The sequence below is a fragment of the Macaca mulatta genome, chromosome 8 (genome assembly GCF_049350105.2).
Source record: "Macaca mulatta isolate MMU2019108-1 chromosome 8, T2T-MMU8v2.0, whole genome shotgun sequence".
Classification (NCBI taxonomy): domain Eukaryota; kingdom Metazoa; phylum Chordata; class Mammalia; order Primates; family Cercopithecidae; genus Macaca; species Macaca mulatta.
In genome coordinates, this window is record NC_133413.1 from 40,776,373 (window position 1) to 40,793,985 (window position 17,613).

Consider the following 17,613-nt stretch of genomic DNA (forward strand, 5'->3'; position numbering starts at 1 on the left):
TTTAACTTTGCTACAGGATTACTTTATCACAAAACTTGAGTAGATGATAATACAATCATACATCACTTAGCCACAGGATAAGCCACAGGGAAGTGCATCCTTTGGTGATTTTGTTGTGTGAACATCATCAGGTGAACTTACTCAAACCTAGGTGGTGTAACCTACTACATACCTAGGCTATATGGTACAGCCTATTGCTCCTAGGCTACAACCCTATACAGCACATTATCATACTGAATACTGTAGGTGCTAGGTGTGGTGGCTCACACCTGTAATGCCAACGCTTTGGGAGGCCAAGGTGGGAGGATCCCTTGAGGCCAGGAGTTCAAGATCAGCCTGGGCAACATAGAGCCCCCCACCAGTCCCCTGTCTCTTTAAATTTTTTTTTTTTTAATTAGCTGGGAGTGGTGGTGCATACCTGTAGTCCCAGCTACTCGGGGGGTTGAGGCAGGAGGATTGCTTGAGCCCAGGAGATTGAGGTTACCGTGAGCCAGGATTATGTCATTGTACTCCAGGCTGGCTGGCAGAGCAAGACCCAGTCTTAAAAAAAAAAAAAAAAAACTACTATAGGCATTGTAACACAGTGGTAAGTATTTGTGTATCTAAACATATCTAAGCATAGAAAATGTACAGTAAAAATATAGTATAAAAGATAAAAAATAATACACCTGTGTAGGGCCCTTACCATGAATGGAGCTTGCAGAACTGGAAGTTGCTCTGAGTGAGTCAGTGAGTGGTGAGTGAATGTGAAGGCCTAGGACATTACTGTACACTACTGTAGCCTCTATAAACACGGTACACTTCAGCTACAATAAATTTATTTAAAATTTTTTCCTTCATTAATAGATTAAGTTTAGCTTACTGTAACGTTTGCTTTATCAACTTTTAAATTTTTAAAGAAATTTTGACTTTTGTAATAATACTTAGCTTAAAACACAAACACATGGTACAGCTATACAAAAATATTTTCTTTCTTTATATCCCTATTCCATAAGTTTTCTTTGTGTAAAATTATTTATTTATTTACTTTTTAAAATTTTTGTTAAAAACTAAGACACAGACACACACATTACCTAGGCCTACCCTGGGTCAGGATCATCAGGACATCACTAGACAATAGTTTTTCAGTTCCATTATAACCCTACGGGACCACCATCATATACATGACTGAAACGTCATTACATGGCACCTGACTGTATATCCTTTTGTGGCCCTGTGACATTTTACTAAAAAGTTTGAGTAAAATGTAGATATAAAGAAGGACCAATGAGATGCAGGATGAAATATGTACAAGGAGTATGAGAAGCACTGTGCTTGTAGTTGTCACTGTATGTCAGTTGGGGAAATGCTTCTCAGCATTGCTATGACTTAAAGAAAAACTCCGGATATCATGGTGACTTACAGCAGAAAGGAAGATGCCCAGAGGTTTAAAGAGCAGAAGGATCAACTTCAGGACCAAGAAAGTAGAGAGATGTAGGAACCAGTTCCTCAGCAGCCCCAGAATGGCTAAGGGGAGTGAAATGTCATTAGTAGCTCTCGATCTGTTGCTTGATTGTATATTAGCAGTTAAATGGTTGTTGGAAAATATTATTGATTGGATGCCCTTTTTTGTGGCTTTTAAGGTTGGTTACTTCTCTCTAGACAGCACTTAGGGTATGTACTGGGCACATCACTGCCTAGGTACTTCCTCCCCTAAATGTGGGATGCTTCTGCCTACTGAAGTTGATGAGTCATTTGTGAATCTTTCAGTTGCATGCCACCAATGCGTTAAATAAGATGAAATCTGGGCCAAAGAAAGGGTAATTTATTCTACACTTTATATTCAGCAGCAAGAAGCACCATCTCTCGAGTTCTACCACCCTCACCCAGTAACCTTTTTCCCCTATTCGGTTTTTGTTGAATGAACTTCTTGATCTAATACACTTAATAGGGGTTTAAGTCCTTATGCAATCAAAAATCTTGTCTTCTTGTTCTTTTTAGAAGAAAGTGCTAGACCTCTTGGAAATTTATTTTTCATCTATAAATTTGAATTTGTGGCATTTCTGAATGTTTCTACCAGTCTGTTTTGTAGATGAGGTCTGTTCATCATTCACTCACTAGTGATAACATTCATGAATACATTTTTAATTTATATCTCACCTCATAGAAAGAATTGTGCAGCTTTTACATCTGCCAGACTAGAGTTGAATATTCCAGTCTTTACATGATTTTTTTTCTCCATCTGTCTGTCTCTTTCCTGTCTCTAATTTGGTTGGTGCATCAGGACTACTGAACAAGTGAAATTTCTCTGTTTTCTGTTGTAAGTACTCCTGCTGTTTCTTTTGTCACTGGGACCGTTGGCAGTTTCCTCTCTCCCTTCCCCCAGCCATCTCTCCATAGCATGTTTGCTTCTAATTCTGAGTTTGATCTTCTGATGATTTTTTTTGCATTTCATCAGTCACTTCATGAGTCAGCTTAGCCTTGCAGTTGTCCATACCTAAGGGAGTGGGGCTTGGTCTTTACACCTTAGGTGCTAGAGCTTGCGCTCCCTGGCTTGGCAGGTGTCATGTGGCGCTTTGACAATACCAAAAGCTGGCTTGGCCCCAAGATCATCGCAGCAGTGGTTTGAGGGACTGTTCTGCTATTTAATATTGGAAATCATTGGCTTTTTTTGGTAGGATAAAGCTACTGGCTTGGAACAGTTAATAAATTTTACTGAGTCAGCTCAACTTGAGTTTGGTGGCAGAGGGTAGCACTCAGTAAGAAGATTAGGGAAAGAAGATCATGAACTAGTGATTATGCACATTCTGGTAACTTATGTGCTTGTCTTTGTATTTTTTCTCACAAAAGAAAAAAAGTTGCAAATAATTTTTTCTCTTTTTTTTGGTCACAGTGGTGTTTTTACTGGAAATTCTAAGTCTATTAGAACAGAATCTGAATTAGTCCTGTGATCACAAGTTGTGTGCTAATCTACAAATAACAGGTGGTTCAAGCTTCCCCAGTTTCAGGCTTTGTGCAGCATGTGACATTCATCTTCCATCTTACTACTTAATAGGAATGGTAACAGTTTACCCACATAGTTTTATTTTTATAATTTTTATTGACAGTTCTTCTCTGTGAGCACACAAGTCTTAACTGGAACTGTTTTATGAGACGTCTATGGGTTTTAGAGCAATAAAGAATTTTTAAAGAATTTGGTCCAGCGTGATGATTTTTCTAATGAACGTCAAAGCCAAGTGAGTGAGGCTCAGAGGAACTGAATGTCTCCAGCTGCTAAGGCTCTACTGTCTGAAAAGCTTTTGGTGGCGTGTAATTAAAAACCATAGACATCAGAGTGCTACTGTTTGACAACTCACAGAAGCAAGCGGAGGGGGTCTTTTCAGAGAATGAGCCTCACTGTAGGTCTTTGCTTACCTCGTCTCTCTGGGGAAAACTCAGAGGCATAAAAGGTATCCCTGCCTCTCTCATGCGGCGATGTATGATTTGTGTGGTGCTGTATGCTTTGGCTTCTATCCGCACACACTGCTCTCTGCTCCATTTCATACCTTGACAGTTGTCAGTGTGATTGCAAACTGGCTTGTTTGTGTTTCTTCTCTTTCCAGGAGTGGCTGTAAGGTGAAGAAGCATGAAACTCAGTCTCTCGCTTTGGATGCATGTTCCCAGGTGAGTCTGTGTCCATCCCCAGAACGTCTCTTAGACCAGGGGTCCCCCAGTGGGAGTTTGCATACCCCTGGCGGGTGGTTCAAAAGGACTTTCCAATGGGTGCCTGAGTACTCAGTTTTAAACAGATCCTTACTGTCCCTGAAGAGAAGGCCCCTGAAGACAAGCGAACCCTTTCACAATGACCTTTTTTTTTTGGTAAAATTCCCACTTTAAGTGCTACAAAGATGCATCACCATCACCACAGGGTGTGAAAGTCTCCAGGGCACCAAAGGGAAGATCTGAAATATCGGTGTAGGTGCTAAGAAGATAATTGACTAATAACTGGATGGTATTTTTCTTAAGTCAGATGGTTTTCTAATTCATTGCTTTCAACAATAGAGGAAAACCTGAGTTGTTAACTGATCTAAAAATAATGTTTGATGATAGATTTTTTGGGGCACATAACTTGGAAAGGGGTTCAAAGAATTGAAAGGCACTTGTGTTACAGAACTACCTTCTGTTTTCATCTATTGTTTATATAAATAAGGTTTCTTAATGATTATATTTATAAAAATAGAAACCAGGAATAAAATTGATATTGACCTTTGTTACATTCTAGCAATAAATAGTATCCATCCATGACCGTATAGACTAATTGCAAAACAAATAAACCGAAACCCAGGCCCATCTGATTGCAATGAGATCCTTTTGTTCTTTTTAAAACTTTGTCAGTATACTTATTACAGGAATACATTCATTGTTTAATAGAGTTCAATTTAACGTAACTTATCCTATACAATTTGGACCAGAAACTTGGTATATGGTGTAAAATGTAAAAAAGGGGTGTGGTGGGGGAAATTTGCAATCTGAGTTATTTTTCATCTGTTACAAATGTGTAAAAGATTCTCCCAGATTTTGCTAAAGTAGGCAGCAAGAACTATGAGAAATTTATCTTTGGTCTTCTTTAAAAAAAAAACCCCAAACCCATTTATTGGATATAAAATAAAACCCATTTATTGCACTGTAAAAGTTTTTAAGAATTAGTGCAATAAAACATTTTGTAATTTATATAACAACTTACTTTTGTGTCTGATAATACTTATCAAAACTTGCAATATTTTGAAAATAAGTTATGCATTAATAACTCTCCAGCAGAAAAAAATTTTAAGACTTGCAGTCAAAGAAAAAAGTTTCACAGAGACATTGGATAGAGACCTTTAAAAGACTTCCAGCCATGCAGATGTTTTTCATTTGGATTTCATGATGGAAGTGAAATGGAAATACAGATTTAGAGAGGAAAAGGAATAACATAAACTTCTGACTTATTCAGGAACTTGTTAGTGTAAATTTACATATGGTATCAAATCACCAAGGTAACTAGATAGCATTAAGTAAATTCAATATTTAGAATATTCCAGATATTACATTCTTTGTGATTATTTAAACTTATGCCAAAAAGTTTTTAGCTGTCACTTGAAAATGCAATGGGGTACATAGATTTTTTAAAAAATTAGGAGGTATGCAAGCAAAAAAATTGAAAACCATTGTCTTAAACCACTTAAACTGCTTGCTTATAAACTTAACCTAGAGAAGATCATTTTTTAAAACCTCAGACTCAAATTACAGAAACTAGGTTCTATAAAACAATATCTCACAATTGAAAGACTCCAACTTCCTCCTTGCTTTGTACCCTGATCTGTGGTTAACCTCTCACATATCTGTATGGAGTTGTGTCTACCTTGTTCCATTCATGGGATGTCAGTTTTCCCCATTGCTTGCCCTCCTAAAGGGTAGCATCTTCTCTGTTGTGTTTCTCAGGATGAAGGAGCAGTGATCTCCCAGATTTCAGACATTTCTAATAGGGATGGCCATGCTACCGATGAGGAGAAACTGGCATCCACGTCATGTGGTCAGAAATCAGCTGGGGCCGAGGTGAAAGGTGAGCCAGAGGAAGACCTGGAGTACTTTGAATGTTCCAATGTTCCCGTGTCTACCATAAATCATGCGTTTTCATCCTCAGAAGCAGGTATGGAAGCATATCTTCATCTTTCTAATGTACATAAGCATGGAAATGCCTGAAAGCCTACTAAAGCAGGAGGCGCCTTACAGAGATTAAAGAATTGGGTCACTTGAAGGATAGATTTAGGATGCTGACCTATGCTTTGCTTCTTTACCCGGAAAAGGGACACAAAAAAAGGACTTCTTGAAGTACTAGGAACATAGGGATACTTGTGACAAGTTGTATAGGAGATGCTGATGTGTGTGAGACTGCTTGAATTTCTTTATAATTGTATGTGAATATGGCCATACCTTAAAGTATAGTGGTGTGTTAGTTCATTTGTATAATTGTATGTGAATATGGCCACCTCTTATGGTGGTGTGTTAGTTCATTTGTATAATTGTATGTGAATATGGCCACCTCTTAAAGTATAGTGGTGTGTTAGTTCATTTGCATTGCTGTAAAGGAATACCTGAGAATGGCTAATTTATAAGGAAAAGAGGTTTATTTGGTTCTTGATTCTGCAGCCTGTAGAATAAGCATGGCACCAGTGCCTGTTTCTAGTGAGGGGGACTCAGGAAGCTTCCAATCATGGTGGAAGGCAAGGGGGAGCAAGTGTGTCACATGGCGAGAGGGTGGGAGGAAGAGAGGGGGAGGAGGATGCCAGGCTATTTTAACAAACATCTCACAGAAACTAACAGAGCAAGAAGTTACTTATTACCACAAGGAGGGCAGCAAGCTATTCATGAGGGATCCGCCTCTATGACCCAGCCACCTCCCATTAGGCCTCACTTCCAACTGTTGATCAGGTTTCATCATGAGATTTAGGGGGCAAATATTTAAACTATATCAAATGGCCTATAAGTATGTCATACATTTGACTTTTTTGTGATTGTTATACTCATTGTTTAACTTAGAGAAACAACAACTAACATGTATGGTTCCTTACCATGTACAGGCATTGTTCTAAGTGCTTTGCATATACTCATTCATAGCAAGGTGTTACCTTTTTCTCCCTTCTTCAGAGAAACAAAGTAAGTCAGAGAAGTTAAGTGACTTGATTAAAGTCACTTGGCTAGGGTAGGACAGAAAAGTGGTATCTTTTTCCTCACCCACCACGGGGTTCATGGCTGAGACATCTCTAACAAAAGATCAACAAGAGAAAAGCATACAAACGTATTTAATGTAAGTTTTACATGACATTAGAGCCTCCAGAAATGAAGACCCAAAGGAACAGGGAAAACTGTACTTTTACAGATAGTTGTGCAGAAGTATAATTGGAGGACAGAAGGGCATGATCTATGGTAATAAACCAGGGGAACTTAGCAAGTCCTGTTTGTTTCAGTTCCTCTTGGTGTCTGTGTCTTTCGGGATAAGGACATTGTTTTTCTCTGTGTACAAGGAGGTCCTTCTGTAATGAGGTCTTATGACCTATTTTCGGGGGAAGGTCTGAGGGATTCCTTTATGACCTGCTTCAGGGAAGAGGGCAGGAGAGGGACCGAGAGACCCCCCTGCTTCTGCTGTGTCCTCAAATGCGAAGGCACCATATTTTGGTGAAGTGTGTTCTGAACCTCGTCATTAGTAAATGGCAGAACTACATTTGACTCTAAGCAGTCTGGTTCCATGGTCTTTTAGCCACAGTGCCAAAGTATGATGAGATTATTTTCATGATACTAGGCTACTGTAAATTTTTCTGGTACAGATGTGGTAAGTTGAGATTGACCAGTGCACTGTAAAATCTTTTGTAACATGCTAATGAGGAACCTGGACTAATCAGGGCTGAAACCTCTTACTGATGAACTTGTCAGATCATTCTAGAGCTAAGCCCCTCTTTTGGGACCCCAGTTACGTCCTTGGCCTTAAACCTTACTTACGAAAAGTTTAGAACCATGTTCCTGACTACATTAAACATTATTAAAAACTCAGATCTTCTTAACATAATTTTATTTGTGGGCTTTTATGCATAGAATTTTAAAAGTCATGATCTGCCATTAAGCCAGGGAAGCAGATGGAAAGTAAGAACTTGGAGCAATTTATTCCCCCTGGCCTCCTCCTCATCCCAGGCCTCAGTCTCTCATCTGTAAAATAATGTGCCAGGCATTGTTCCTGATTTATTCCGATACTGCCTTCTGCCCTGATATCTTTCCCTAAGCCCTTGTTTGCCATTCCCCCAGTTTCTTGGGGTTAATCCTGAGTATTCTTAACACCTGCCTTGGTTTTTTTCCGTCTGAAGTGTCTTCCTTTGCCGCCTCCTACACAGATCTGCACATCCCTTCAGGTCTCTGCAGCATGCTTTATGCTCCCACATTTCCTTTCCCCCTTCCTGTTCCACAGTACCTAGTGCAGTGTGTTAATTACAGGAAGGTAATATTATAAACTTACTGAGGTTGGAGACTACCAGACAGTCATCTTTGAGTCACCTTTGACACAGTACATGGTAAACATTTGTGTAGAGAGCTGGGGCCCTGTGTATACAGTGCTGTCTTCAAAGTTAGCAAACAGCAAGGGGAACAGATTTGAACAAGTGGTTACATTGTAACTGATCAGCCACATCACAGGCAAGTGGAGGCTGCGGTCCTGGGTGTGGGAGTGGCTACAGGCCCTGTTAGGTGAATCCCGACTGTGTCCTGGGGAGTGTCCCCTTGGAACTGGGTCCTGATGGATACTTACTAGATGTTCTCCAGGAAACAAGACTTTCACACAGCCATGGGAAGGAAGCTGCCATGTTGGTAAAAGGCCTGGTGGTTTTCTGTAAGTACCTGGCCAAGTGGGAAACAAGGTCGTACCGTGGAATCTGGGCTTGATCCTATAGGTACGGAGGGGGAGGTTGAAGGTTTTTGAACAAGGGAGTGATGGTCACATTTGTGTTTTAAATAATTAGCTATTGACAACAATAGTAGTTAGTGATTGCCATGTGGAGGATTGTAACTTTAGATTGTAAACTTTTATATGCTTTTCTGTATTTTTGTGTTTACTTTAATGAGTGTATCTTCTGGTTATTTTATTTTTTATTTTTCTTATTTTTGAGACTGAGTTTCGCTCTTGTTGCCCAGGCTGTAGTGTGGTGGTGCTATCTCAACTCACTGCAACCTCCACCTCCCAGGTTCAAGCGATTCTCCTGCCTCAGCCTCCCGAGTAGCTGGGATTACAGGCATGCGCCACCGCGCCGAGCTAATTTTTGTATTTTTAGTAGAGACGAGGCTTCGCCATGTTGGCCAGGTTGGTCTCCTGACCTCAGGTGATCCACCCACCTTGGCCTCCCAAAGTGCTGGGATTACAGGGATGACCCACCGTGCCCAGCCATCTTCTGGTTATTTTAAATGTCACCCTCTACCCTAGTAGAGGATAGACCTGAGACAAGGTAGCCCATTTGAAGGGTGTGGAGGGGAGAATGAGTTTAGTTGTGCTGGCTTGAATTTTAAAGCTTATTATCTTATCTGCTGCATTAATTAGATCAAGGCCACCATTCTGGGCTGGAATTTAAATTCACTCCGACTTGATGATAAAAAAAATCAGTGTTACACAGTGTCCCCTTTCTGAAATAATGCCACAGTTAGTACAACGCATTTTTCCAAACTTTTAATGGACACAAGGGGGCAGCCTTGCTGTTCTTTCTGCCTGAAGGCTGACGACCTGTTCCTGGCGACTAACCACGTGCTCCTCTTCTGAATGCCATGGACTTATAACAACGCTCAAGAAAATGCCAGCATTCCTTTTAAATAAAATCTTAAAATGCTTTTCATGTGTTCATAGTCATTCTCGGCCTGCACTGGCGTTTCCAAGAGCCTTTCACTAGGGAGGAAAGGAACCAACTTCTTGGGATAACTATAAAAATGACTTTCTGTCTTAGGCATAGAGAAGGAGACGTGCCAGAAGATGGAAGAAGACGGGTCCACTGTGCTTGTAAGTTCCTGAATGTGGAGGGCCGGGTGGGGCTCAGATTTCTTTCAGTATTTGTTTTGAAGCCCATGTGAATTTGTTAAATTCTGGTCAGTGTTAGGTGACGAGGATAAAATGTAAATAAGATAGTTTCTTCACTTGAGGAACATGTAGTCTCTGTGGTGTTCTGTAGAGTAGCCCTAGCTGCAGGTAGCTGTTGAGCACACTTGAACTGTAGCTACTCAGAAAAAGAAGAAGCATAAATGTCTCAACTTTTTATATTAACTACATGTTGAGATGATAATATTTCGGATGTATTGGGTTAACTAAGGTTTTTATTATTGTTGTTATTATTATTATTTGAGACAGTCTCACTGTTCCCCAGGCTGGAATACAGTGGTGCAATCTTGGCTAACTGCAACCTCCACCTCCTGGGCTCAAGTGATCCTTCCACCACAGCCTCCCAAGTAGCTGGAACTAGAGGTGCGTGCCACCACACCCAGCTAATTTTTGTATTTTTTGTAGAAATGGGGTCTTGCCGTGTTGCCTAGCTGGTCTCAACCTCCTGGGCTCAAGCGATCTGCCCACCTTGGCCTCCCAAAGTATTGGGATTACAGGCATGAGCCCCCGCACCTGGCTGGTTTACTCGGTTTTTTTTTTTTTTTTTTTTGAGATCAAGCTTCACTCTTGTCGCCCAGGCTGGAGTACAGTGACGCAATCTCGTCTCACTGCAGCCTCCGCCTACTGGGTTCAAACAGTTCTCCCTCAACCTCCTGAGTAGCTGGGATTACAGGCATGCGCCACCACGCATGGCTAATTTTTGTATTATTAGTAGAGACGGGGTTTCACCATGTCGGCCAGGCTGGTCTCAAACTCCTGACCTCAGGTGATCCACCCGTGTTGGCCTCCTGAAGTGCTGGGATTATAGGCATGAGCCACTGTGCCCGGCCCGTTTACTCAGTTCTTAAACTTTTAACTTCCTGATTCCCAACTGATTCATCCATAAAATGAGTAGCACCCATCTGCCTCATCAGAATGGTTGTAAGGATAAGATAAAATGATAACGTGAAAGATTTAAGCTGTAAAGTGCTAGAATACACTAGTGGTGTGCTAGAATACACTGTTGTATTAGAATACACTGGTGTGGTGTTGATAGGAAACACGTGGAAAAAAGTGAAAAAGAAGAGAGTGAAAAGAAAAATGGCAAACTGTCTCTGAAGGCAGCTGGGGAGGAACATATCATATGCTGTGACCTTTTAAAAGCAACTCCATTTGAACTTCCCAACATAAATTAACTCCTACTTCCTTAGAACACTGAATAAACATTGTATAAAGAAATTTCACCATGCAAAACATTGAATGAAAAAATCATCTATTTAATCCAGCATTCACTTTTTAAGTTTCTCCGTGTTGCTCTGAAGTTCATTCCTATGCGGTCTTGTGCCCAGCAGTAGGTGGTGGCTGGACTGAGGCCAGAGTACAATCAGTGGTGGGAGTCAGTCTCTCCTTGCTTTCCAGCTGTTGTTCCACAGCATTTTTCATATAAGAAATTAACTTTTCTTTTTAAGTTTTAAATTTTTTAAAAGGTGAGTTCATTTGACTTTTTCGGGCATGTCTCTGTTAGAGTACGGCAGGGGCTGGTACTGATCGGTTGTGATCGAGGACAAATGAGCACAGTCAGCACACTGCCACAGATTAGAGGTGCGAATTCTCCTGCTGCGAGGACACAGCCACGGGAATCTGTGGCATCTGTGCTCACTGTAAATTTGCAACCAGGAGTACATTGAGTTCTGTTGTCTACTGGTCTTCATTGGTCCTCAATTGTGAACGTTTTGAGGGACTGGGAGAAGCATTGGCAAACATGAAATGAAGCCCTTTTGGAAGGATATGATTGATTGATTGATTTAGCATCTTCATTAAAGACATACTAGATGGCCCAGGCCTAAAAGAGACCTTCTGGCCAATTCTCTGTGATGGTAGGTTCTATAACAAGCTTGTCCAGCTTGCTTAATTTTGTTGTTGTTGTTGTTGTTCTGATTGGTTTTGTTTTAGGCTTTTAGCAGCCTGAAGCCATGGTTTTTAGTTTCTGTCTCTAGTGATAAGCGGAAAAGAGGGATGAGGAAGGGGCTTTACTGCCCCAACCAGAAACAGAAACTAAACCCATGACTGCATTCTCTTCCTTGGACACCCCTGTGAGATGTTCTGCACTTTTTGAGAAGCAACCTAAAGGACTAAGGAATATAAAAAGTTAAATCCTAGGAGACTGGAAAAGATGGCTAAAGTAGGCAAGGGCATACATTCCTGCCCTTATACCTGTGAGAATTGTTGCATTTTGAGTAGTGAGGCTTATAAATGTGGCCAGGCAGAGAGGAGAGTGACTGGGGAGAGCCGGCAGGCTAAAGAGCTCACTCACCTGGAGACATCAAACACCATCTAAGGTTTGATCTCCCACCTCCTGCTCAGGATGCTGCCTCTTCTGGACCCCACATGTGTTAGCATTGAGTTGTTAAGCAGACAGACTGAATTCTTTTACCCCCTTAACAAATGAATGAGATGCTGAACTCTGTAATAGACGTTGATGTTTTCCTGGCTATGAAGATTTTTAGGGGGCTTATTTCCCAAATTCTCACGAACCTGGTAGCCATGGAAAGCACCGAGCGTCTGTTTCCTAAAGTTGACTCAACCTCATGGCTTAAACTAAGAACTCACAAGAGACTGACCCATGAAATGTTATTAATTTAGAATCAGAAGTGTAACAGTGAGGTGAATCAAGTCTCAACCTGACCTCCTGTATTACCTCCCTTTAAGCAAGTAACAGTTTCTTGATAAGAAACAAGGCACAGGAAGTTAATGAGATGATTCAGATGTCCAGGTGTGTATCAGCTATCTGCTGCTGTATAACACATTACTCCAACACTTAAAGCAAGTGTTTATTATCTCATTGTTTCTGTGGGTCAGGAATCTTGGGCAGCTTTGCTGGGTGCTTCTGACTCAGGGTCTATTGCAGGCTGCAGTCAAGGTGTTGACCCAGGCTGCAGTCATATCCAGGCTTGACTTTTAGGGAGGATCTGGGAGGATCTGCGAGGATCTGCTTCCAAGCTCACTCACGTGGTTGTTAGCTAGTCTTGGGTCCCCACTGGCTGTCGGCAGAGACATCGGCTCCTTGCCACATGGGCCTTTCCCTGTAGCTTCTCAAAACATAGAAGTCAGTTTGTTCAGAACCTAACCTCAGAAGTGATATCCATGACATTTGCCATATTCTAACGAGTCATTAGGTCCAGCCTACACTTGAAGAGATTATAGAGGGAGAGTATTAGTACTGGAGGTAGGGGTTATTGGGGGGCATTTTAGAGGCTGCCCACTGCAAGTGCCTTCTGGTTCTAGTGGTAGATCTATCCCAAAAGAGAAAAGAGAGGTTTTGTGGGGACCTTGGACTTCTGTTGGCATGGTGGGCTGCCCTCCCCCAAATGCTGCTGGAACATGGGCACTGCCGGCTTGTGGCTTTTGTATTTTGCTTTTCTGTGGCTTGAGACAGGTTTCTGTTTTGGGCCCATGGCTGAGATCTGTGAAGCCGCATGCTAAAATTCTGTTTCTGAGCATTTTCTAGAGAGAGGGTAAAACTATATAATGACTCTGAAAAATTTAAAAGCCACTGGTCTACGTTCACCTTGGACTTGCTGTTTAGTGTTGATTCACACAAGATATAACTGATTGATTATAATCAATAACTAATTGATTAGTTATCCCACATTTAAGATTAAGATTATTCCAGGTCATTTTGGCATTTTGGATGTTCCCAAAGTATTAGATGACTCGTTTATATAAAAAGTTTACTTCCATAGGTGGGAGGAATAGCCGCCAAAAACGTCTTTTAGGAAGGAAAATAGTAGTACAAAGTCCGTGTTCTCATGAAAAAAAAAAGTTTGCCAGTGTTTTGCTGTGGAACCTGAGTTTATGACAGAAGCGAGCAAGCACCTCAGAGAGTGAAGTGCTGCCAGAAGGGAGTGGAAGGCTTAGTAGCAAGGAGGAATCAACGCACAGGCACTGACCTTGACTTAAGTATGGCCGTTTTGCATATGGGCAAACGTGGCACACACCCAGCAGGCGGGGTTATCGCAGGAGGTCTCCGCAGAGCAGTGGAAGTTCAGGATGATCCTGAATCATCCGGGTGAAAGGGTGGGGGTGAGAGTTCAAAGAGTTCAAATATTTTTGCTATTTCTGCCTCCTTAGGCCTGAAAGTTAGTATTTTAGAAACATTTCCATCTGCAGTGGCTAAATAAAAATACATACAAAGCATCGATATGTAGCAGGAGCAGCTGTCACTTGTTTTTGTTTTTTCTTTTTTAAAAAAAGAAAATTCCATTTACATGGAGCTTATCTCCAGAAACTTAATCATGGGTGTGTTTCTGTGTCATCCATGTGGTTCTTTGGTGGCTGACCACTATTAATAAGCACACTTTCTCCCTTTTAGATCAGACTAAAATTTCTCTAGGTTATCTTTTCAACAGAAGCTAAGACCACTCTGAGAGTCATTATAACAGTTTTTCTTTAGTTAGTTCCATAATTAGATTTGATTTGCTCCCCCCTGCCCACTGACTTTTCTTTAAACATGGTTTTAAAGGGTGTGATCAATTTAATAATGAGGAAGTTGTTGAAGGATGTCTGGGGTTAAGAAGCTGAAAGCTGATGTATTCAGTGTAATCCCTTTCCCCACAGGGGCTGCTGGAGTCCTCTGCAGAGAAGGCTGTTGTGTCAGTGTCCTGTGGAGGTGAGAGCCCCCTGGATGGGATCTGCCTCAGCGAATCAGACAAGACAGCCGTGCTCACCTTAATAAGAGAAGAGGTAAAAGCTCTCCTATTTGGTCTGCTTATCACTCCATTTCTTTGTAAGGCCCATGTACCAGCAGGTAGATTGCATCTCTGCTGGCTCAAGTTATCCCAGGCTGGAAGTTCTTATTACCTGCAGCTTGTTTAGGTCATAAAAAGGGCCCCCTATGGCAATGGTGCTGGAGTCCTGACATTCTGGTCTCCAGGGTAAAATGTTGACAATCTGAAATATTCTTAAGAATTTTGTACCCTTCTTTATCTTTCAGTCCTGACATTTAAAATATCTAATTTTGCCAGCTTTGCTCACATGTGTAACAAAATCAGTGCTTTTATTTTATGGAGGATATATGCTCATGCCTAAACATTTGTAATTTTTTTGCAGTAATACACAGTTGTTTCCTACTTTCATTCATTCTTTAAACAGTTCAACTCTCCGATTCCTGTATTGTGTTTCTTTAACAGCCTTTGTTCAAAATAGAACACTGCTAGGCCTTTCCTGGTTATCTGAAAAATATGAAAGACAATGTTGTGTACCATTGATCAGTTACCCACCCTCTCCTGTCCTATTTCTATGCTGTATTTTGTGTGTTTGGTTTGTGTGTTTCTTGACAATTCCACCTGTTCTTAAAGGACTGTGTGGCAATTTTATTTTTGTAGTTTTTAGTTATATAGTTTTTTTTAGTTTTAATTTTTATAGTATGCTGAAAGTGGTTAAGCACCTCAGCTGTAGGTCTTTTACAGCTTTATAACATAGCATCAAGTTGGTAATGAGGGATGTCAGCTAGTCCTGTTTTCAAAACTTGGGAGCAGTGGTAAGAAGACCCACCAAAATCTTTTTTTTTTTTTTGAGACAAAATCTTGGCACAGTAGCTCACACCTGTAATCTCAGCGCTTTGGGAGGCCAAGGCAGACAGATCACCTGAGTTCGGGAATTCGAGACTAGACTGACCAATATGGAGAAACCCTGTCTCTACTAAAAAAAATATGAAATTAGCTGGGCGTGGTAGTACATGCCTGTAATCCCAGCTACTCGGGAGGCTGAGGCAGGAGAATCGCTTGAACCCAGGAGACAGGGGTTGTGGTGAGCTGAGATTGCGCCATTGCACTCCAACCTGGGCAACAAGAGCGAAACTCCATCTCAGAAAAATAAAAATAAAATAAAAGACAAGATCTCACTCTGTCACCCGGGTTGGAGTACAGTGGCACTATTATAGCTCATTGCATCCTCGAACTCCTAGGGTCAAGCGATCCTCCTGCCTCAGCCGCCTGAGTAGCTGGGATTGCAAGCGTGCGCCACTGTGCCTGGCCAAAATCTTGTAAATGAGAAAAATGACTTGATCTTTTTCCTGGGAGTTAAACTATGAGATCACCACCTAATGGATCAAAGTAAAGAGATGCCTGATTACCTGAAGCACACAGGATGCATCCTTCTATGTTCTTGAGATCCTAATAAATATAACGAAACTACCAATTAGGAAGAGAGAGGCACGGCCAGGGAAGTACAGTAAGTGGAGCGCCATGGCTGCCCGTGCAAGCCCTGCCCAGGGCAAATGGAGTTTGAGGCAATTAATTTAGAGTATTTCCTTCCAGTTAGCAAGAGCATCCCAAATATGAGCCTAGGTTCCAGGCTAACTAGCAAGACTCTACCGATGGTGACGGATGCTATAGCTAGATGTAGCCAGCTCATCTGAGCTGCCTCCTTCTGACTCCGTTTTTATGAAGCTGTCAAAAATCTCTATAGAATGATAATGTGTTGCTCATGCCAACTTCCAATGCTCTGATTTTGTGGCAGTTTCATTCTCTGGTGGCCTGGCATCAACTGCGATTACATGGCCTTAGAGTGAGTACCTGCCAGTCAGATGGCTCTGTTCTTGGTGTCTGTCCCAGTCAGGGCCTGGCCCTGCAGAGCTGAGAGCTAGACCCTGGACCAAGGTAAAGTTCACAGACGCTGTAAATACCACTTGGAATTTCTGGGAGATGTTCTACTCATCTTTATTCCCGTGTTTACATCCCAGCATCCTGTGTGGCTTAGAGTACACTTTTCCAAATGTTTACAAACATGAAATATTGAGGTTTATATTTCTAATATAGATTGAGTATCTTGGTTTAGACGTGGTTGTGTGCTATTTCAGTTCCCAGTCTCAAATGCAAATTGTAATAGATTGGGTAAAACTAAGCTTTATTATGCTTTAGATAATCACTAAAGAGATTGAAGCAAATGAATGGAAGAAGAAATATGAAGAGACCCGGCAAGAAGTTTTGGAGATGAGGTTAGACTGGAGGTTTGGGGAGGGGCTGGATACTTTTATGCACTGTTAGATTTGATACAGATGAAGTGATGACAGTGTTTGCCTGCCACAGAACCAAGTGTTGAGAGCTTGAAGGCTTTGCTGTTTGCATCTTGCTTTGTGATTGAGAATGTTATTTCAGGAGTTACTGCTAACCAGTTATTATATTCAAATACTGTTGTTTATCTTGTGTTGTCCAGAGCATAACATGTAAACAGAACCCACATAATTCTTATCTTCTTAGAAGAACTGACAGAAATTTGTATCAAAATATCCATTTAGAATACAGAAAAATAAGACTTATCCAATGATAGAGACATTGGAATTCATAATACTACCTTTTTTTTTTTTTTTTTTTTTTTTTTGAGGCAGGGCCTCACTCTGTCATCCAGGCTGGAATGCAGTGGTGTGATCATGGCTCACTGCAGCCTCAACCTCTTGGAATCAACTGATCCTCTCACCTCTGCATCCCAAGTAGCTGGGACCACAGGCATGCACCACCATGCCTGTGTAATTTTTTTTTTAAAGATGAGGTCTCACTCTGTTGCCCAGGCTGGTTTCTAACTCCTGAGCTCAAGCAATGCACCTGCCTCAGCCTCCCAAAGTGCTGGGATTACAGGCATGAGCCACGGCACCTGGTCCGTAATACTTTTTAAAAATTAATTATGCATGAGAGTTTCAAATTACGTAACCACCAAATAGATGGTAGAAAGCTTGTTAACAAGAAACAAAATTGACTTGAAATTAAAATCTTTTTATTTTTCCTCACTTTTAGAAAAGAGAGTTATGAGCCATGAAATGACTAAAGATGAAATCAAAGTAGAGAAGAAAAAAAGGCATAAATAATTCACACACTGTGTGGTCAACACTTGAATGATTAAAAAACATTTTAAATATATCCCTCTGATTTGTTGCTCTTGTATTATTTGTCTTTTAAGCATTTCCTGGGTGTAAGGCCCTTTGCTGGGCTTGATGGAAAGGAAGGGACATTCCTGCTCTG

General features: G+C 41.1%; 1 protein-coding gene across 46 annotated transcripts in view; it reads left to right on the forward strand.

Moving 5' to 3' along the window:
- Positions 1-17,613, forward strand: part of TACC1 (transforming acidic coiled-coil containing protein 1) — a 125,608-nt gene that overhangs the window by 94,786 nt on the left and 13,209 nt on the right. For 22 of the 46 annotated variants that reach the window (XM_077943499.1, XM_077943479.1, XM_077943508.1 and 19 more), the window contains 5 exons: positions 3,582-3,642; positions 5,440-5,647; positions 9,471-9,523; positions 14,216-14,341; positions 16,519-16,595. In XM_077943499.1, coding sequence (XP_077799625.1) covers positions 3,582-3,642; positions 5,440-5,647; positions 9,471-9,523; positions 14,216-14,341; positions 16,519-16,595 — 525 coding nt within the window. Of the gene's footprint in view, positions 1-3,581; positions 3,643-5,439; positions 5,648-9,470; positions 9,524-14,215; positions 14,342-16,518; positions 16,596-17,388; positions 17,510-17,613 lie in introns of those variants that run through there. The other 24 variants (XM_077943504.1, XM_077943510.1, XM_028852593.2 and 21 more) reach the window with 3 other exon arrangements.